The 22875-nt window shown below is 41.6% G+C and overlaps 1 protein-coding gene and 1 long non-coding RNA gene across 5 annotated transcripts in view; one reads left to right on the forward strand and one right to left on the reverse strand.

Annotated features, from left to right (window-relative positions):
* The window catches only part of LOC138757242 (uncharacterized), a 1106005-nt gene that overhangs the window by 984551 nt on the left and 98579 nt on the right, over window positions 1–22875 (reverse strand). The window lies entirely within an intron of this gene.
* LOC138757239 (urea transporter 2-like) overlaps window positions 1–22875 on the forward strand; it is a 71220-nt gene that overhangs the window by 38312 nt on the left and 10033 nt on the right. For all 4 annotated transcript variants that reach the window (XM_069924236.1, XM_069924237.1, XM_069924239.1 and 1 more), the window contains exon 5: window positions 20406–20598. In XM_069924236.1, the coding sequence (XP_069780337.1) occupies window positions 20406–20598 (193 nt within the window). The remainder of the gene's footprint in view (window positions 1–20405; window positions 20599–22875) is intronic.

The following is a 22875-nucleotide window of genomic DNA, read 5'->3' on the forward strand; positions in this document are numbered from 1 at the left end:
GAGAATTGGAGAGCATTTAAAGGTGAGATTTTGAGAGTGCAGAATCTTTATGTTCCTGTCAGGACAAAAGGCAAGGCCAAATGTTCATGGTTTTCTAGAGAGATTAGGAAGTTGGTTCAGGATTAGAGGGAGGCCTACATTAAATACAAGAAGCAAAGGATTGATGAGATGATTGAATGATACACAGATTGTAGAAAGAACCTTAAGAGGGAAATTAGAAAGGCAAAAAGAAGGTACGAAGGGGCTACAGCAAATAGGGTGAAAGCAAATCCAAATGGTTTTTATAAATATGTGAATAGCAAAAGGAAAGTTAAGGATAGAATAGGTCCACTGGAAAATCAGAGCGGAGGAACCATATGAGATGGGGGAGATATTGAATTGAATGAATTCCTCTCGAGGGAAAGAGATATTGAATTGTGTAGGGTAAGTGAGGCAAAATGGTTAGTTATAAAAAAGATAGGAATTAGTAAAGAAGGGATTTTAGAATTTCTGGGGTATATAAAGGTAGATAAGTCTCCTGGGCCTGATGGGATTTTATCCAGGATCTTAAAGGAAGTCAGGGAGGAAATAGTGGAGGCTCTGACAGTGATTTTTCAACCGTCACTGGAGGAGGGTGTGGTGCCGCAGGATTGGCAGGTTCCATGATTTAAAAAGGGCACAAGGTGTAGGCCAAGCAATTATAGGCCAGTAAATTTGACATCGGTGGTGGGGAAACTAATGGAAGGAATTCTTAGGGATAATATGTATAAATATCTGGAAATGCAGAGACTGATCAGGGACACCCAACATGGGTTTCTGAGGGGAAGGTCGTGTTTGATGAATCTTGTTGAATTTTTTGAAGAGATGACCAGAAAGGTTGATGAAGTTGATGAAGCAGTTGATGTGGTCTATTTGGATTTTAGTGAGGCTTTCGATAAGCTTCCGCATGAAAAGTTAGTGAGGAAGATTCAGTCTCTAGGAATTAATATAGAGATAGTCAGATTGGTTCAAAAGTGGCTGGAAGATAGGCACCAGAGAATCACGGTGGACAACTGTCTGTCAGGATGGAGGCCGGTGACGAGCAGTGTGCCTCAGGGATCGGTATTGGGTTCTTTGCTGTTGGTCATTTATATTAATGATTTGGATAAAGGGGTGGTAAATTGGGTGAGTAAATATCCAGACGATACAAAAATAGGGGGAGTTGTGGATAGTGACGAGGGTTTTCATGGACTACAGAAGGATTTGGACTGTTTCGAAAGGTGGGCTGAAAGATGGCAGATGGAGTTTAATGTAGATGTGTGAAGTGCTTCATTTTGGGAGGAATAATCAAAACAGGACATATGCAGTGAAGGGGAGGGCATTGAGGAATGCTGAGGAACAGAGAGATCTTGGAATAATGGTTCAGTGGTCCTTGAAGGTGGATTCCCATGTAGATAGGGTGGTTAAGAAGGCTTTTGGTATGCTAGCCTGCATTGGTGAGGCCAAGTTTGGAGTATTGTGTGCAGTTCTGGTCTCCAAATTATAGGAAGGATATAAATAAGGTAGAGAGGTGCAGAGAAAGTTTACAAAAATGTCACCTGGATTGCAGTATCTTGACTACGGAGAAAGTTTGAGTAGACTGGGACTTTATTCATTGGAGCGTAGAATGTTGAGAGTGGATTTGATAGAGGTATTTAAAATTATGAAGGGAATAGATAGAGTTGATGTAAATAGGCTCTTTCCCCTGAGAGTAGGGGAAATTGGAACAAGGGGTCGTTAGGGGGCAAAACTTTAGGCGTAATATAAGAGGATGCTTCTTCATTCAGAGAGTGGTGGCTGAGTGGAATGATCTACCGGAAGAAATAGTTGCAGCAGGGTCAATTCTGACATTTAAGAGGAAGTTAGATGAGTAAGTGGATGTGAGGAGGTTGGAGAGTTATGGGCAAGTGAGTGGGTAGGTGGAACTAGTGGAGTTTCACGTAAATCAGTGCAGATATGGCCTGTTTCCGTACTGTAAATTGTTATATGGTCTTATGGTTATATTTTTATTGGTTTCATCAAGTAAATGTTACATCAATACATGATAATAAAGCAAGGTATTAACAAATCACATCTAATAATAAAAATGGTGTTAAGACCTAGGTTACATTGAAAAAAAACCTTAAAAAATCCCCACTATACTAATTGTCAACCCTCTCCCTGCAGAGGCTACAGCTAAACAAACAATTCACTACCTGATAATAAAAGGGAAGTAATCAATGGGATCAAAAAGATGAAAAGTAAACTAATCTTACAAATTTTGAAAATAATTAAGAAATGAACCCCATACAGAAACAAAATTGAGATTCATTTCAGTAGTGGAGCATCTAATTTTTTCCAAAGTCAGACATGCCATCATATCAGACAACCACTGAGTGTGAGTGGAAGGGACAGCATCTTTCCATCTCATTAATATGGCCCTTCTAGTGATAACATGTCAGTCTGGCAGCAAGGGCTGGCAGCTGTGACAGAGCTGTGACAGAGAGTGACAGTTTCCCTAGCGGTCTGCAGCAGCAAACTCAGTTGGCGAAGGATCCGTAAGGACAACGGCCAGCGAGCACGGTCTTGGAACAGACCACTGCGGGACAATCCCACATCACTTTGGCTGTCAGGCCTCGCACTCCGCCAGGCCCAGTGACGTGGGACTCAGAGGGAGGCATTTGTCCTGGGCAAGCACTCACTTCCAAGTCCTTGCCTAAAGCTCCATGGAAAACAGAACAAAAGTTCTGTGAGGACAGAACTACAAGGCACCGTGTTCATCTTCTCTTGCAAAGGGATGGGCCATGAGAGAGCGATAATGGAGGCAAAGGCAGCTAAATGGGATGGTGAAGCAGTCAATATCAGACCCGTTGGCCCACTTAGTCCAAAAAGAGCATGAAAAGGATTTGGAGTCAACGTAATGGTGAGAACGAAAGACAAGATTCGAAATACACCTTCCCAAAAATTGGAAAGAGAGGCCCATAATCAGAACATATGACAGAGTTTACCTTCAGATAAGAATAGAATTTAGTCAATTGGACTTTGGAATAGTGGGCCCAATGTACTACCTTAAATTGTATTAATGAGTGTCTAGCACAAATAGAGGATGGATGTACTACCTTAAATTGTATTAATGAGTGTCTAGCACAAATAGAGGATGAATCCACTCACTTCAAAGTAGAATCCCATGTAGTTTCAGAAATTAACTGTTAAAAATCTTCTTCTTCTCATAGTTTTTCAATTCCGTCTCTCATATTTATCTCCCCCAATCTAAGTGAAAAAAGTCTTCTTGTAAACCTCTATCAAATCTCCCCTGGTTCACCTTCACCTATTTAATCTTTCCCTGTAACTCATGAAGACCCAGCAACATCCTAGCAAATCTTTTCTGCACTCTTTCAATCTTACTGATATCCTTCCTGTAATTAGGCAATCAGAACTGCACACCATATTCCAAATTTGGCCTCATCAATGTTGTAAATAACTTCAACATAACATCCCAACTCCTATAGTCAGTATTTTGTTTTATAAAAGGCTAAGATACTAAAGGATTTCTTTACAACCCTGTCCATACTACCTTCAGGGAACAATGTATCTGTATTCCCAGGTCTCTTTGCTCCTCTGCACTACTCAGTGCCCTACTATTCACAGTGTATGTCCTACCTTGGTTTGCCCTTCCAAATTCGAACACCTCACACTTGTCTGCATTAAACTCCTTCTGCTATTTTTGTCCCATTCTCCCAGTTAGTCCAGAACCCTCTGCAAGCTTTGAAAATCATTCTCACTCTCCACTAGGCCTCTTATCTTTGCATCGTCAGCAAACTTGCTGATCCAATTTACCACATTATTATAGATATAGATATATTATAATAATATATTATTATATTATTATAGATATAGATAACAAATAGCAATCAGAATCAGGATTTATTGTCATGAACAAGTTATGAAATTTGGTTGACATAACTATAAATAAAAATAATAGTGTACGAAAAGTAAGGCAGTGTCTTTGGTTCATTGATTATTCAGGAATCTGATGGCTGCGGGGAAAAAGCTGTCCTTGTGCCATTGAGTGCATGTCTTTAGGCTCCTGTACCTTTTCCTCGATGGTAGCAGAGTGAAGAGGGCGTGGCCTGGGTGGTGGGGGTCTTTGAGAATAGAGGCTGCTGTTTTGTTAGATGTCCTCGATGGAGTGAAGTCTGGTATATGTGACATTGCAGGCCGAGTTAGCAACCCTCTGGAGTTTATTCTCGTCCAGAGAGTCAGTGCCTCCATACCAGGCACTGATGCAACCTACCAGAACTCTCTCCATGGTACACCTTTTGACGTTTTCAAAAGTTTTCGGTGATACACCAAATCTCCTCAGACACCTCACAAAGTATAGCTGCTGGCAAGCCTTCTTTGTGATTGCATCAACATGGAGGCTCCAGGACAGATCCTTGGAGATGTTGACAACCAGGAATTTCTTGACCCTCTCGACTACTGTGCCCTCGATAAGGACTGGGTCGTGTTCCCATGACTTCCTCCTGAAGTCCACAATCATCTCCTTGATTTTGCTAAAACTGAGCTCAAGGTTGTTTCATTACACCATTCAATGAGTGGATCTATCTCCCTCCTGTACACTTCCTCACTGCCGTTTGTGATTCTGCCGACAACTGTGGTGTCGTCAGCAAACTTGTAGATGGCATTGGAATTGTGCCTGGCCGCACAGTAATGGGTGTATAACAAGTAGAGCACTGGGCTATGCACACGTCCTTGGGGTGCGCCTGTGTTTATAATCAGTGAGGAGGAGACGTTGTTTCCAATTCATATTGTCTGTGGTCTTCCGATGAGAAAGTCAAGGATCCAGTTGCGGAGGTGGGTACAGAGGCCTCGAGTTTGTAGCTTTCTGACCAGCATTGAGGAAATAATGTTAACGAAGGCCAAGCTGTAGTCAATGAAGAGCAGTCATATGAATTAGTTGCTGTTTTTGAGGGGATCCAAAGCTAAGTGGAAAGACAGTGATATTACATCTGCTGAGGAGCAATTGTGAAAATAGGCGAATTGCAGTGGGTACAGATCTTAGGTATGTGTTAATTCTGGCCATGACCAACCTCTCAAAGCATTTCATCACAGTAGAAGTTAGTGATACTGGGTGGTGGTCATTGAGGCAGCTCACACTAATCTTCTTGTGTACCTGGATGACTGATGCCCTCTTGAAGGAGGTGGGAACTTCTAACTGCAGCAACGAAAGGTTGAAAATGTCCATTAACACTCTGGCTTGTTGGTTGGTGCAAGTTTTCAGTACCCTGCCAGGTACACTGTCAGGCCCTTACACCTTGTGAGGGTTCACCCTCAGAGACAGATATCACAGGGTCCTTAGCCTTTTCAGCGATTCTAGTAGGCACTGTTTGTTTCTTCTTCTCAAAGTGGGCAGAGGTGTTCAGTGCATCAGGTAATGAAGCCTCACAGCTATCTATAGTGTTCGCCCTCACTTTGTAGTCTGTTCAATGGTCCCAACACAGATCCCTGAAGCACACCACTAGTCACAGGCCTTCAGTCTGAGAAGCAACCATCCACTACCACTCTCTGTTTTCTTCCACACAGCCAATGTTGAATCCAGTTTACTACCTCTTCATGGATATCTAATGTCTGAGCCTTATGAACTAACCTCCCATGTGGGACCATGTCAGAGGCTTTACTAAAATCCATGTAGATAACATCCACATCATTTCCTTCATCTACTTTCTAGGTAACCTCCTCAAAAAACTCCAAGATTCGTTAAACATGACCTACCACACACAAAGCCATGCTGACTGTCCTTAATCAGCCCATGGCTTTCCAATTATCTATATATCCTATCTCTCAGAAGTCCTTCCAATAATTTATCTACTACTAACATCAGGCTCACTGGCCTATAATTACCTGGTTTATTTTTTGAGCCTTTTTTAAGCAACAGGACAACATGAGCTACCCTCCAATCCTCTGGCACCTCACTCATGGCTAAGGACATTTTGAATATATCTGCCAGGGCCCCTGCAATTTCTACACTAGTCTCCCTCAAGGTCTGAAGGAATATCATCTGGCCCGGGGGATTTATCTACTTTTTCTCGGTGTAGGACAGCAAGCACCTCCTCTTCCTTAATCTCCATATATTCCATGACCCTTCTTTTTGTTTCCCTTCCTTCCTTATCCACTATGCCAGTTTCCTGAGTAAATGCTGATGCAAAGAAAACTATTTAATATCTCTCCCATTACTTGAGGTTCCACACAGTTGACCACTCTGATCCTCCAGAGGACCAATTTTGTCCCTTATTATCCTTTTACTCCTAATATACTTGTAGAACCCCTTTGGTTTACCTTCATATCATCTGCCAGAGCAACCTCGTGTTTTCTTTTTGTCGTCCTGATTTATTTCTTGAGTATTTTCTTGCATTTTCTCATTAGCTCTTTGTTTCTATACTTGCTATACACCTCCCTCTTCTTCTTAACCAGGTCGCCAATATCCCTTGAAAACCAGGGTTTCCTATACCTGTTAAACTTTGCCTTTAATTCTAACAGGAACATGCAAACCACTGCACTCTTAAAATTTTGCCGTTGAAGGGCATCCACTTAATTAATACGCCCTTTCCTGAAAACAACAAATCCCAATCCACTCCTCCTAAATCCTTTCTCATTTCCACAAAATATTTCCCTTCCTCCAATTGAGAATCCCAACATGAGAATTATCCTTTTCTATAATTAACTTGAAGCTGATATTCTGGTCACTGGACCCAAAACTTTAACCCGCACATACATATGTCACCTGATGTGTCTTGTTCCTTAATGGGAGATCGTACTGCATCTTCTCTCATTGGTATCTCTATATATTGATTTAGAAAACTTTCCTGAACACATTTGGCAAACTCCAAGCCATCCAGCCCTTTCACAGTATGGGAGTCCCAGTCAATATTTTGACAGTTAGAATCTCCTACTACCACAACTCTCTACAGATTTGCTCCTCCAATTCTCTGACTATTGGGCAGTCTATCATACAATCTCATTCCTCAATTCCACCCATATGGTCTATGTAGACAAACATAGTTCTGACCGAACAGCTGAGATATTTTCCCTGACTAGCAATGCCACTGCTTCCTCTTTCATCCCTCCCTCTCTATCACGATTGAAGCAACGGAAACCCAGAACATTAAGCTGACAGTCTGTAGCATGAATAAAAGTTCTCATGACTGGAGGGAGAACAGAAGGGTAGGGTCTCACAGTAGTCTTCAGAAGGGTTCTGGGTTTAAGCGGGAAACCATGGTTAAATGTGAGCAGATGGGGGCAGAGCCAGGAGCCATCAGCACAACACACTACCCGTTAATCCCATATCACTGCATTCACCCCTTCCTGTAGAACTTAGGGTCTGTGAATTAAGACAGAGAACATGGGTTCAGAAACAATTGGTAAAAAAATATAATTATTTACAAATTTAAGCGATCGGGGGTCTGGAGATCCTGGTGGAGCACCTTAGCACCAGGGGGCCTTAGACTCTTTGGCTCTCCTGTGTCCTTGTGAGGGAGGAGAGGCGTACTGAGTTTCCGGCTCAATGATGGAGGGGGATGCACTTTCCTCCTGAACCGGATTCCCCGAGGCCATGACTGGGGTCGATGAGAATGAGCTCCATGGCTCGCAGGACATTTGAGGCAATGGATCCTCTGTCTGGCATGTGCCAGGTCCCTGATGGAGACAGTATACTCCATCCAGGTATTCCACATAGGCGTACATGGGATTGGTGTGGAGCAATTTCACCTTTTTAACCAGGCCGTCGGTCTTGCCTCTCCTCATGTGCTTCTTAAGGATTGGACCAGGAGCAGTGATCCAGACTGAGAGTGTAGTTCCTTTTTTTTTTCTTTTTAAAATATAAAATATATTTATTGAGTTTAACAAAACCCTTTACACAAGGTATGTTGATGATAACATAAATCATGCCATATACATGTCACATATCAATTGTAAATTAAAGCTTAATCATAATTATTAGAACCATAGAAAGCTATAGCATAGAAAACAAATCATTTGGCCCCTTTAGTCTGTGCTGACCATCATCTCCCTAGTCATACTGACCTGCTCCCATTACATAATCATCCAGGTCTCTTTCATCATGTATCTATCCAGTTTATTCTTAAAACATACGATCAAGCCCAGATTTACCACATCAGATGGCATCTCATTCCACACTTCCACCACTCTCAGATGTTCCCGCTAAACCTTTCCCCTTTCAGCTTAAAATTATAACCTCTTGCATTTATCTCCCCCAATCTAAATGGAATAAAACCTATTCTCATCCACTCTGTCTATACCTCTCATAATCTTGGTAACCTCTATCAAATCTCCCCTCATTCTTATTCGTTCCAAGGAATAAAGTCCTAACCCGTTTAATCTTTCCCTGTAACTCAACACCTGAAGACCCGGCAACATCCTAGTAACCTCTGCACTCTCTCAATCTTATTGATACCCTTCCTGTAGTTAGGTGCTCAGAACTGAACACAATATTCTAAATTTGGCCTCATCAATGTGTTAAACAACTTCAGCATAACATCCCAACTCCTATACTCAATACTTTGATTTATATAGGCTAAGATATTAAAAGATAAAATCATGTCCACCTGCGACACCACCTTCAGGGAACAATGTATCTGTATCCCCAGATCTCTCTGGTCCTCCACACTCCTCAATGCCCCACCATTTATTGTGTATGTCCTACCTTGGTTTGCCCTTCCAAAATGCATTACCTCACACTTGTCTGCATTAAACTCCATCTGCCATTTTTTGGCCCATTCTCCCAGTTGGTCCAGATCCCTCTGCAAGCTTGTAAAATCTTCCTCGCTGTCCACAACACCTCCTAGCTTTGTGTCATCAGCAAACTTGCTGATCCAATTCACCACATTATCATCCAGATCATTGACATAGACAACAAACAACAATGATCCCAACATGAATCCTTGAGGCACACCACGCGCCACAGGCCTCCAGTCTGAGAAGCATCCATCCATTACCACCCTGTCGTCCCCACACAGCCAATTTCGAATCCAGTTTACAACCTCCTCTTGAATACCTAATGTCAGAACCTTCTGAACTAACCTCCCATGTGGGACCTTGTTAAAGGCCTTATTAAAGACAATGTAGACAACATCCACAGCCTTTCCTTCATCTACTTTCCTGGTAACCTCCTCAAAGAACTCTTCAAGATTTGTTAAGCACGACCTACCATGCACAGCCATGCTGACTATCCTTAATCAGCCCATGACTATCCAAATATCTAGCTATCCTGTCTCTCAGAACTCTTCCGATAATTTACCCACTACTGACATCAGGCTCTTTAATTACCTGGTTTATTTTTGGTGCCCTTTTTAAACAATGGGACAACATGAGCTACCCTCCAATCCTGTGGCGAAGGACATTTTGAATACATCAACCAAGGCCCCTGAAATTTCTACACTAGACTACCTCGTCCGAGGGAATATCAGATCCGGCCTTTATTCGCTGTAAGGCAGCAAGCACCTCGTCCGCCTTAATTTCCATCTGTTCCATGACCCTTCTGCTTATTTCCCTTCCTTCCTTATGCCCTCTGCCAGTTTCCTGAGTAAATACTGATGCAAATAGTAGTTAAGATCTCCCCCATTACATGAGGTTCCACACATAGTTGACCACTCTGATCCTCTTGGGGACCCCTAAATGTCCTTTTATTTTTAATATACTTATAGAATCCTTTCGGCTTTACCTTCACATTATCTGCCAGGGCAACCTCATGTCTTCTTTTTGCCTTCCTGATTTCTTTCTTGAGTATTTTCATGTTTTTTTGTACTCTTCAAGTACCTCATTAGCTCCTTGTTGCCTAATACCTGCTGTACAATATCACTTGAAACCCAGGGTTTCCTTTGCCTGGTAAATTGGCCTTTAATCCTACCAGGAACATGCAAACTCTGCACTCTCAAGATTTTGCCCTTAAGGCCATTCACTTACTGAACACACCCTTACCATAAAACTACTTGTCCCAGCCCACTCTTCCTAGATCCTTTCTCATTTCCTCAAAATTTGCCTTCCTCCAATTTAGAATCCCAACATGAAGACCAGACTTATCCTTTTCCATAAACAGCATTAATTTGTTTGGTTCCAGATATCAAATTCTATAATTATAATAGTTAAACAATTAAATCATCACTCATACTATGTACAAAATCAATATTGAATACCAAAGCTTTACAATTAATGCACATAAAATTCCCTTACGATATTTTTGATCCTTCTCTGATGTGATCTGTCTAAGCTGAGACAATCCCAAAATATGAATCAATGAAGCTTCAAAAAATTTACACTTATCACATAATGGATCCTTATCAGGATAAAATGAAATAATTTCACTTTAGCACTTTAGACACATGCATTCTGTGCACCACCTTAAACTGCAACAAACAATGTCTTGCTTAAAATGATGACTCAGTGACCAAATTAAGAGTTGTTTCCCAGTCCTCGTCCGAGAATGCTCTATTGAAATTATTCTCCCAATTGTTCTTCATCCTGGCTATTGAGGGCATTCATAAATCCATTAAATTATTATAAATATTTGATATTAATCCTCCATGAGAAAACTGCAAATCAAAAAATACATCAAGAATATTCACTTCAGAGATTTGAGGAAAATCAGAACATTTGGACTGAACAAAATGCCTAATTTGTAAATATTGAAAAAGGTGTCTATAAGCAGTTCTTCAGTGGAACAGAGTCCAGTGCCTTCATCCAGTAGAGAACTCAGTGAATTTATGTTCCAGCAGATGTACTGGTGTCAAGGAGCAACAGGAAACAATGAACAAATGCAAAATACTTGGCTGTTTCTTCACTAGTACAATTATGTGTAAAGTGTGAAGGTGTCAGTTCTTCTCAGAAAAAGTCCCACTCGACCCCTCCCAGGTTGACGTCAGATAAGGAGGAGGATTCTGGACCAAGCAGCACTGGGGAGTCACTGAGAGAGGTGCGGACTAAGGATGGTCCCCCAGGCTGGTGGAAGTGCGTTTCCAGCATCGTTTTGTACTGATCGCAGCCGGTCATCAAGCTCATCCTTCAGAACAAGGAAGGTGAACATAAAGGAGGTCACTGCCCCACAGACAGAGGGCCACTGGGGGGGTGCTGTGGGTGAAGCTAGCTACTGTGCAGCTCACAGTGAGGACCCCCAGCAGCGCTTTAGGAAGTACTGGGACCCACTTGCGGGGTGAATGATGCTGCCAACTATGTCGTTCCGGGTCACCAACACGAACCTGTCTCCAGAGGTAAATCCACCCAGTAAGAGTGCAGCCAATGACCATGAGGAGAGGGAAACTTGGCACTCGCGCAGCGCCCAGCAATGCAGAAAGAAAGGATAACAGCCAGACTCCCCACATCAGCCTCCTGCATTTAGGTTCTTGAATCTCCCGAACCATATTTGGGACTGCGAGAGAGAAGGCATTTAATTTGATGCTCTGGAGATCAGAAGCAAGGGCAGACTAATTTGGGAAAATCGTATTTGTTCACCTCCAAACTGGAGATCAGGAAAATAGCTGATGGTACAACTCCGACACTTTGGAAGTTGTTCAGACTATCCTGACGGATTTGCCTCTCCCCTTCACTGAACTCAGTGCCTTGCATCTGCATGGAAAAGGCGTCATTGTTGATTTTGGAGCGGATATAGTAGAAGCCTTTCTCCTGCTCCTGGATCTTTCTGGAAAAGACATCATCACACTCTCTGAACCGCGACTGGGACACAATGATGTAAAAGTCATAGCATTCGAAGAGCACCTCTTTCAGGTAAAGGTTCATTTCAAACCCAGCCAAGTTGGCTCCGGGGAGGTCCCAGAGCCGAACATTGGGCAGGGATGGGTAGCAATAGCTGGTTGGAACCATGCTGGCTTCATCATTCCCAGTTAGAGCAGCCCTGGGATTGTCACTGCGGAGGCCCCTCATGGCATTGATGAAGATGGATTTCCCGGAACCTGCATCACCCAGCACTGCAATGTGAATTGGCACACTGGGTAAATACTTTGCCTTCTCCTTCACCTGAAGGATGGTGGATTCCACTTCACCACTGCTGTACATGGTCTTCAGGCTTCTCACCTCCGCTTCACTGAAGTACTTGGGCATGACAGACGGAGCCATGATATCTCCACTGCTCCACTGCGCTTCTCTTCGGGCTCTGGGGGCTGAGAACCGGGACTCCCCGCTCAGGATGAGAACGTTTCCACATGGGTTCAGTTGCTGCACGAACGGCTGGTGAAATGGTCCAAGTGAAAGTCAGAGTGTAGTTCCTGATGTCGAACTTGTTTTGAAATTGATTAGGAGCTCATGAGGGTAGCGTTAGTCGCGGTACATAGTAGCGACCAGATGGAATGGAGTGCCATAGTGAGGACTTCCAGCCAGCATGAGTCCGGAAGGCCTTTCAACTTCAGGGCCAGTTTGACAGTCTTCCAAGCTATGGTGTTCTCCTTTTCAACCTGCCCGCTCCCCCGGGGGTCGTAGCTAGTAGTCCTGCTGGACACGATGCCCCTCACCATCAGGTACTGACGCAGCTCGTCATTCATAAAGGATGAGCCCTGTTTGCTATGAATATAGTGAAAATGGAGTCTAGGGCCTTCATAACTGATGAGGTGGACATGTCTGGCATGGAATGGCGAATGGGAAGTGGGAGTACTCGTCAATGACAAAGGAATAAGGTGTTCCCATTCGTGGAGGGGAGAGGTCCCTTAAAATCGACGCTGAGCCGTTCGAAGGGCCTGGATTACTTGATTAGGTGCACTTTTGTGGGGCAATAAAAGTGCGGCTTACACTCTGTGCAGACCTGGAAGGACCTGGTCATTTCTCTGATGTCTTCCACAGAGTAAGGCAAATTGCACGCTTTGACATAATGAGCCATACGAGTGACCCCTGGATGGCAGAGCTCATAATGCAGAGACCGCAGTTGGCTAGTGTATGCAGAGGCACAGCTTCCTGTGGACAAGGCATCTGGAGAGTCATTAAGGGCTCCTGGCTAATAGGCAATATCATAATTGTAGGTGGAGAGTTCAATCCTCCACCTAGCAGTTTTATCATTCTTGATTTTTCCCCTCTTGACATTATTGAACATGAGTGCTGGTCAGTGAGGAGCATAAATTTTCTACTAGCCAGGTAGTGTCTCCAGTGCCTTACGGCTTCTAAAATGGCTTGATCCTCCTTTTCTACTGATGGGTTCTGGAGCTCATGGCCTTGTAATGTCTGTGAAAAAAATGCAATCGGCCTGCCTGCCTGGTTGAGGGTCGCGGCCAGGGCTATGTCCAAAGCATCGCTTTCCACTTTGAAAGGTACATTCTCGTCCACTGCGTGCAAGGCAGCTTTTGCAATGGTTCCGGAGGTAGTTAAAAGCTGTTTGGGCTTCAGCCAAGAGGGGGAAATTGGTGGCTTTTAAGAGAGGCCAAATCTTATCACTGTATTGAGGGATCCACTGGGCATAATATGAGAAAAACCCTAGGCATCTGCTCTTAACTTTTGTGGTCCTGGGGATGGGAGCTCTAACAGCGGGGCACATCCTATCTGGATCGGTGCCAATTATGTCATTCTCCACCACATACCCAAGAATAGCCAGACGTTTAGTCCTTAACACACACTTGTCAGAGGTTCAGGGCTTTTGCCACATGGAGAAAAATCTAGAGGTTGGCGTTATGGTCTTCCAAGGTGTGGCAACAGGTGGTGACATTATCAAAGTAGGGGAGGAGGGTACCCTTCAACCCATACTTGTCCACCATTCTGTCCATCTGCCTCTAGAAGATAGAAATCCCATTAGTCATACTGAAAGGGATCCTCCAGAATTGATAGAGATGACCGTTAGCCTCAAATGCCATATATGGATGGTCCTCAGAATGGATTGACAGCTGGTGATAGGCAGCTTTCAGGTTGATGGTCAAATAGATCCAATACTGCACGATATCATTCACCATGTCCGAAATTTAAGGGAGCGGGTATGCATCCAGGAGTGTGTACCAATTAATGGTTTGTGTATAGTCAATTACTGGCCTGGACTTGTTTTCCCCCTTTACCACTACCACTGCGCTCTCAACGGGCTGGTGCCAGGTTCGATGATACCTTCATCTAGCAGATGTTGAGTCTCCAACTTTATAAACTCTCGGTTTGCTGCACTGTATTTCCTGCTCATAGAAACAATGGGCTTGCAGTCTTGGGACAGACTTGGGAAGAGAGGAGGGGGATGCCGCTATTCAATGAGGAGAGGCTGCATGTGGGTTCTGATTTTAGAGGCCCTCCATTCCAAACCATTACAGGGTGGAGGGGACCAGAATATTCCAAGGTCACACTTTTAAGGTGACACAGCAAGTCCAGACCTAACTACACCGGAGCACACAGTACATCAAGAATAGACAAGTGAAATTTACAGAAATCCCCCCCCCCCCCCACCACCCACTTCAAACGACAGGAGTACTATACAATGTTGTTGAACACACATAGAATGCAATTCTATGTGGTAATTAGAAGAATATGTCTTCAGGTTGTATTTTTGCACAGTCCGTGAGTCTATGAAGATTTCAGTAGAGCCCATGTCAATTAGGCATTTAGTGGAATGTCCGTTTACCTTCAGTCACTATGGAGTTGCTGAGCTGGTGAGGTCTGTCCTGATCTAGGACCATCGACTCCATAGTCCTCATTCGAGTGGCCCCCACCTTCCTGGGTTGGCCTGCATGGGTAAGATGGCGTCGCCTTATGGTACAGCAAGATGGCCACCCTCCTTATTCCTCTGACAGTGATGGCGCCGAGTTTAAATTTGGGTTATGGCAAGATGGCCACCAAGCCTTTTCACACCATTTCCTCACCACCACCCTCCGTTGGCATGCCACGCAGCAAGTGAGTTTGGGTGAATTTGGGGCAGATGGCTTGGGGCTGGAATCGGATCTGGGAGCGGTGCAGGCTGCAGATTTCCACAGGCTTCCCCTCACATGGCAAACCCTCACTCAATGTCCATTCCTGCCACAGCTGGAACACACTGAGTCTTTTGCTGGGCAACGAGATCGGTTGTGCTGGCTCTTGCTGCAGAAAAAGCACTCCTTGGCACAGGAAGTGGCAGCCGTTAGGGTAGGGGTAGTGGGAGCAGCTGGTCCTTGGAAGGACTTACCTGAGTGGGCGAGCTCACTGGCTTCAAGGTCGTTGTTCTTGAGCTTGGCCTGTTCCAGCGATTTGGCCAGCTTAATGTGGCTAACCCAGTCCTTCTTACCTGACTCGAGCAGTCACTACCTCATGTATCTCAAGCAGACCCCATGACTAAGACTGTTCCAGATCTGTTCTTCCTTATGAATGCAGCCCATAGCCACTTCATGCCTGCACTTCCTGGCAAGCGGTCCACAGATCCAGCAGGTCGTCTTCGATGGTCTTTCCTTGCACTGGCAACGTAGAGTAAGTCGGTGCCTCACTAGGATCTCGTTCTGTGACTTCAGATACCTAGCCTTCAACACCTCGATAGCAGCGTCATATGTAGTGCAATCCCTGATGGCTGCATACCCTTTCCTTCCTACCCTCCAAACGAGTACAGACTTCCTGAGTTCATCAGTGTGGAAGATGTCTCTGGTCGCATTCAGGTAGGCCTGGAAGCAGTCTAGCCATTACATGATCGCCTCAGCTGCGTCAGGGGACAGAGGGTCTATCAGCAGCGTCCCTGGCTTGGGTAGCGCTGCCATCATTTAGGGAATAAGCTAATAAAATTGTAGTGCGAATAAAAGCTCTCATGACTGGAGGGAGAACAAACACTTTTATTAGCTTATAACTAAGGGTAGGGTTCAACAGAAGTCTTCAGAAGGTTTCTGGGTTTAGGCGGAAAACTAGGGTTACGTGTGCAGATGGGGTGGAACCAGGAGGCGGGGCCAGCCATCAACACAACACACTACCCGTGAATCCCAGTTCACTGCAAAGTCCTGCCCCTCCTGCATCCAAGTCTCACTAATAGCAATAATGTTGTAATTCCACATATAAGGTCATGCTCTAAGCTCGTCGGCCTTTCTAACAATACTCCTTGTATTAAAATAAATACACTTAAGAAAATGTCTATCACGTATAAACCTTTGATTTCTATCTATACAGGCAGTCTATACAGGCATAATCTTGATCCTCCCCCCTTCTCACTAACTGCTCTAACATTCTGGTTCCCTCCCCCTCACAAATCTAGTTTAAACCCATCAAGACAAAACTAACAAACCTACTCGGCAAGGATATTAATCCCCTTCCAGTTCAAATGCAATCCATCCCGTTGGAACAGATCCCACCTTCCCTGAAACAAAGCCCAGTTATCTAGAAACCTGAAGCCCCCCCTCCATGACACCATGTCCCTAGCCACATGTTAAGCTGCCTTATCCATCTATTTCTAACCTCTCCATCATGTGGCATGGGAAGCAGTCCTGAGATCACAACCTTGGAGGTGCTCTTCTTCAACAAAGCATCTAACTTCCTAAACTCTCCTTGCAGGACCTCCTCACCCTTCCTACCTACATCTGGCTGATCACCTCCCACTTAAGAATGTCATGAACTCAATCTGAGATATCCAGGACCACAGGCAACATACCATCCAGGATTCACATTCTCCTCCACAGAACCTCTCATCTGTCTTCCTAATGATGGAATCCCCTATTACTCCAACTTGCCTCTTTTTCCTCCTTTCCTTCTTAGCCACACCACCAGACACTTTGCCAGAAACTTGATTGCCATAGCTTGTACCTGCATCCCACTCAACAGTATCCAAAAGAGTATACTAGTTTTTCAGGGGGATGCCCACTGGGGAGGCTCTGCTCTGCCTGCCTGTTCCCCCTCCCTCTCCTAACTGTAACCCATCTACCCTCTTCCTGCCTGCTAGGTGTAATAATGTCCCTATAACTCCTATCTACTACACTTGCCTCCTGAATGCTCCGGTGTTTACCAACTCCTGCTCCAAAGCCTTAACACGGATGGTCAGGAGCATCAGCTGGATGCACTTCTCACACCTGTAGTCATCAAGGAAACCACCGACTTCGCTAGCAATCCACATCCTACAAGAGGAGCATTCCCCTGCCCTGGGCTCCATACCCACACTCTGTCTATCTATCCCTCTTTCAAGCATGGGATTGGAATCCCCACATAGTTGTAACAGATAGTCACCAATAACATTGTCAGAATCAATAACTTCATGTTTTTGCCCAAAATCACAATAACACGCAGAATTCCTGCTGAAAATCACCCCTTCCATTTATACAATCACTATGAGTGTCACAGAAAGCTCATGTTAATCTCTGACCTCCAAACAAATTTCTTTGGACCATAAGAGCAGAATTGGGCCATTTGGCCCATCGAGTCTGCCCTGCCATTTCATCATGGCTGATTATCTTTTTCCTATTTTGTTTTAATTTTTGCACTATCAGTCAAATCAATAACAACATCCACAAATGGTCATCAACAATATATACATAGTGACATGTTTTTCTTTTCCCCAACTTCCTCTCTCCCCTTCCCCACCCTTGTCAAAAATTAATCAATGACGAAACACTTAAAACAAAGAAATAACCAAAAAAAAGAAAAAAGTCGTATCGTCTACTTACACATATTTAAATCTTATTGTGTTAATTATGTTGTTTTACAAGATGGAGGTTTGTGGTCGGCCTTCTCCGACATATTTTATGTACGGTTTCCCAAATTTCTTCAAATAATGTACACTTGTCTTTCAGATTGTATGTATTTTTTTCTAATGGAATACACTTGTTTATTTCTGTACCACTGTTGTATTTTAAGGTTTGTTTCCAATTTCCAGGTTATCATAATACATTTTTTGGCGACTGCTCGCACTATCATAATAAATCTTATTTGGGCTCTGTCTAATTATATATTATTTAACAGAAATTTTTTTTGTGATTTTGTTTAATATTAGGTTTAGATCTTCCCGGAAAGTTTTTACTTTTGAGCATGTCCAAATTGCTTGTAATGTTGATCCAATCTCTTTTTTGCAATGAAAATATCTATCTGAAGCTGTTGGGTACCATTCTTTTAATTTCTGAGGAGTACTATATAATCTGTGTAGCCAGTTATATTGAATCATACATAATCTACTTCTTATCGTGTTGCTCATTGTTCCTATACATAACTTCTCCCATGTTTCATTCTTTATCTCTGTGTTGAAATCTTTTTCCCAACTTTGTTTCGGTTTATACTTTATTTCATCTTCTTTATATTGTATTTTGATGTACATGTACATATTTTCCCCCAATTTGTCTAATTCAATCTTAGTCCAGTCCAGTTTTTCTCCTTTAAATTATCATTGCGTCTGTGATTAAATATTCATAGTTGCTACTTTCTGGTCATCTCAAGCTATTTCCCAATTTATCTTTTAGATAAGTTTTCAATTGGCAATATGTAAACATTGTACTTTGTGTTATTCCATATTTATCTTTTAATTGTTCAAATGCTAATAAATTATTTCCCAAAAAGCAATCTTCTATTTTCTTGATTCCTTTTCTATCCCATTCCTTGAAAATAAATTGTCTATTGTAAAGGGGATTAATGGGTTTTGTGTTAATATCATTTTTGGTATTTGATAATTTATCTTTTTTTTCTTCCAGGTGTACTCTTTTCCATAATTTAAATATGTGATGTAGAACTGGTGAATTGTTGTAATGCACCAATTTTTCATCCCATTTATAAAGTATGTGTTCCAGAATATTTTCCCCCAATTTGTCTAATTCTATCTTAGTCCAGTCCAGTTTTTCTCCTTTCTGATAAAAATCTGATAAGTATCTTAATTGTGCTGCTCTGTAGTAATTTTTGAAGTTTGGTAGCTGTAATCCTCCTTGTTTGTAACTCCATGTTAATTTTTCTAGCGCTATTCTTGATTTCTTACCTTTCCATAAAAATTTCCTTACTATTTTCTTCAGTTTTGCAAAAAATTTCTCTGTCAGGGGATTGGTAACATTTGGAATAGATATTGCACTCGTGGGAACACATTCATCTTAATACAGTTTACTCTTCCTATTAAAGTTTAATGGTAGTTCTTTCCAATTCACTAAATCTTCCTATATTTTTTAAATTAATAGTTCATAATTTAATTTATATAAATGTTTTAGGTTGTTTTCTATTTTGATACAAAGGTAATGTATCTCCTGTGATTACCATTTGAAAAGGGTATTTTTAAAAAATTCTGAATAATCAACTTTGTTCATTAGCATCACCACTTTTATTGGTGTTAATCTTCTACCCTGATATCTCTCCATATTCTTTCAGTTCCATCTGTAGTTTTTTTATTGACTTATCTGGTTCTGTTAAATATACTATGATATCATCTGTAAATAGGCTGATTTTATATTCTTTCTCTTTTATTTTTATTCCTTTTATCATAGTTTCCTTCCTTATCAACTCCGTTAGTGGTTCAATAACCAAAGTGAACAGTGAAGGGGATAATGGGCATCTCTGTCTTGTTGACCTGCTTAATTTAAAGTGATCTGATACATATCCATTTATTACTACCTTTGCTAACAGTCCATTATATAATGCTCTAATGTAGTTAATAAATTTTTCCGGTAGTTTAAATTTCTGTAACACATTAAAGAAATAGTTCCACTGTACTCTACCGAAGGCTTTCTTTGCATCTAACGTTACAGCTACCGTGGCATTTTATTTATTTGTGCTGCATGTATTAAATTAATAAGTTTACGAGCATTATCAGCTGCTCGTCTTTTTTTAACAAATCCAGTTTGGTCAGACATTCAGTCTGTCTGCTAATAATTTTGCTATTAATTTATAATCTGTATTCAATAATATCGGTCTGTATGAGGATGAAGACCTCCTATTTTTCATGTATTCTACTGCTCATCCATACCTTTATCATCTTCACATTTGATTGTACCAACAATCCCTCAACTAGTCTCCATATTCTACCCTTCATAAATATTTCTTCATCTAAGCAAGTTTTTTTTCACCCAGTCACATTCATTGCCCTGCTTAGTTCCTGGATAAGCAACACTGTAGTTTTACATTCCTATCTTTGCACTCAAATGCACCAAAGCCCACTGTGTGTTATTACTGGAACCTTGTCCAGATCTGCAATGCTTTGAGTTATCTTGTGTCCTATGACATTGATTTTTGTTAATGATGCTACCTCATACCTTTCTTCTTACATCTTCCTTTTTAATCATTCTTTGCCTCTTTAAATTATTCTTTAAAAAACAATTGTTGTACAACATTTTGATCCTTATATCTGTTATATAGCATGGTGCCAGAATTTTGTTTGGTAAGACTCCTGGGTCATAACTGTAGGATTCTGACTGAGTTTCACATGTTTACTATTGATACTACATGTAGAAGGGAGTGCTTAGCATTTCTGTGCTTAGTCTTTGAATAATTGTTCATCTCAAAAATTAACTTTATATTTATATTCCATTGAAAATTATTTCTTTTTGCAGTCCTATACTTTCAAGTGCATTGACCTCTGTGATGGAAAGATGGGACCTGCCTATTTTAACTCTGCCCTTTAATATTGCTGTGTGGATATATTTTGCTGCAACTGGACACAACAACAAATATTTTCCCCAGGTTCTTATTCAACCTATGAACACACCGCTAAATACCACATGGTCAGAACTTAGTGTTCCAATGGTAAGCAAAATGGTACTGCAGAAAATTATCTTGTTCTTATTAAACCATTAAATAAAGTTTGTGAGCTGCTTGCACAATCGCTTTGATTAAGAAGAATATTGTAAGAAGATTAACATGAGCAATGTCCTTGAATGAGCAAGGGACATAGCTACATTTTATAGAGTTAAGAAATAATTGAAATGCATGTACAATGCTTGGATTACTCTGCAGGCAGCCAAATAGCGGAAAGCAAATTGAGTAGCAGAGTGACAGGAAAATTGCAAAGATGTGGAAAAGCCATAGTACTTCAATTATCCAATTTTGGACTTCACGTCTACAAATATAGGTTGGGATAACAATGGAAGGAGCAAAGAGGAGTTCCTCATACATGATTAGTCTGTTTCTGGTCCAACAAGGAAACTATCAATGTGGACTTAATCCGAGAAATTATCCAAGTCAAATGAACAAATTGTCTGAATATCATTCTATGTTAAAAATAGTCAATTGGAGAAGGGCCACTTTTAATGAGGTGGGAACAGATATGGCCCAGGTGAACTGGCATCAAAGCTTGGCAGACAAAACTGCAATGGAACAAGAGATGAGGTCTATTGTTAAGGTTCAGACATCTTAGCAATTGGGAGATACAGAAAGGGAAATTATCACTCAACCTCCCTGAATGGCCAAAAGGATAGAGGACAAAATAAAGATCCTATGAGAGATATCTGGCTCAGAGGGGAAATAAAAAAGAAAACAAGGAATATAAAATGAGCATGAGAAATATCAGCAAGAAATATAAAGCTGAATCCATAAACATTTTATTGTCATGTGAACAGATAAAGGGTTGTAAATTCTGTCAACTGCATCTCAGGAACGATGCAAGGACTTTTGAAGAAAAATGAAAATTATGAAACTGTCCCTAGTAATGAGGGTCTTTAATCATGTGGATAGAGTGGAGAAGTTGGGATTTCTCTCCTCAAAACAAGGGAAAATGTGAGGGGGACAGTAACAGGTAGGACGCCACAATCCTGGGGCAATTGTTTTTATTTATGACTTGAATGAAAGCACTGAGTATTCTAAAGGAGTTAAGTGGAATGGGGAGCAAGGAAAAGTAATGATGGAATCAAGACTGGAAGAGCCAAGATCATATTGAATGGTGGAGCAGGTTTAAGAGACCAGCTGACCAAACTTGCTCTTGTTTTTCATGTTCTTATGATCTAACAAAGAAAGTTAAATTCATGAGAAATATCATGAGAATAAAATGAAAGTGACATGAGGAAGACACTTTTATACAGCAAGAAGCTAGGGTCTTGGAAAGGAGTGAGTCATGGCAGAGGGAAATTCAATACTTGCATTCAAAAGCCAGATGAATGCAAAACAAATTGCACAGCAATGGGAAGAGGCAAGAGTGGGACAAGTGAGATTGCTCTTTGAGCCAATACTGTAGGTTCATAGGGTTGAATCACTTTCTTCAATATCATTACTATCTTGTGGTTCAATAATCGCTTTCAAGGTAAGTAGCTAGAGACATTCTTTCAGCAAGATCAAGTATACAAAGCACATCCGTAAACTGATTAACTTAAAAACATTCACCATTTGCATGCTATCACTTCAGTTTTTCAACTTTTTTTTATTATTATGCTTTATCTATTATCTATTTAAATGCCTGGTGGAAGTCATTCATCTATTTCTGACGTACTTTGATACCACTTATTTTTTTTACTGCTTCTGTTACTGTCTCTCAGAAAGCCCTGCAAAAAGTTATGGACATCTGCATTTTGTCACAAAATTGGATAAGCTTATTTCATTAAAATAATTGAGTTTCAACTCTTTGGCATTTCTAACCTTTTCCCACTTTGCAAAGGCCTTTTCAGCATTATTTTTAAAATCCTGCTATGTTTTATTTCTGTCTGAAGATGATCATAGATTTTCCAATACAGAGGGAGTAAAGAAAGTCACGATTTCCAGAACAGGATGAATTACTTGTTATTTATAGTTTTTGTTGATATATCAAAGCTAATATATTAACAGTTTCATGTAATTCCATAGCATTTGCTCAGCTTGCATAAATAATAATTTAGAAAAGAATGTTTTTTTTTTGTCCGAAGCTTTCATGGTTGTGGTAAACCACTGTTATACTGTGATAGGCTATTGCTGGCTGGACATGCCTCCTGAGACCAATCCTACCCATTAACCCTTTGCATGCTCCCCAGTCTTCCTGCCATGAACAGTCAATGAGGTTGGTTGGTGTTCCAGTCTATAGTCAATAAAAGCCTATCTGTTTCACAATCTCAGTCTTCT

Source organism: Narcine bancroftii, chromosome 3 (genome assembly GCF_036971445.1).
Source record: "Narcine bancroftii isolate sNarBan1 chromosome 3, sNarBan1.hap1, whole genome shotgun sequence".
NCBI classification, from domain to species: Eukaryota; Metazoa; Chordata; class Chondrichthyes; order Torpediniformes; family Narcinidae; genus Narcine; species Narcine bancroftii.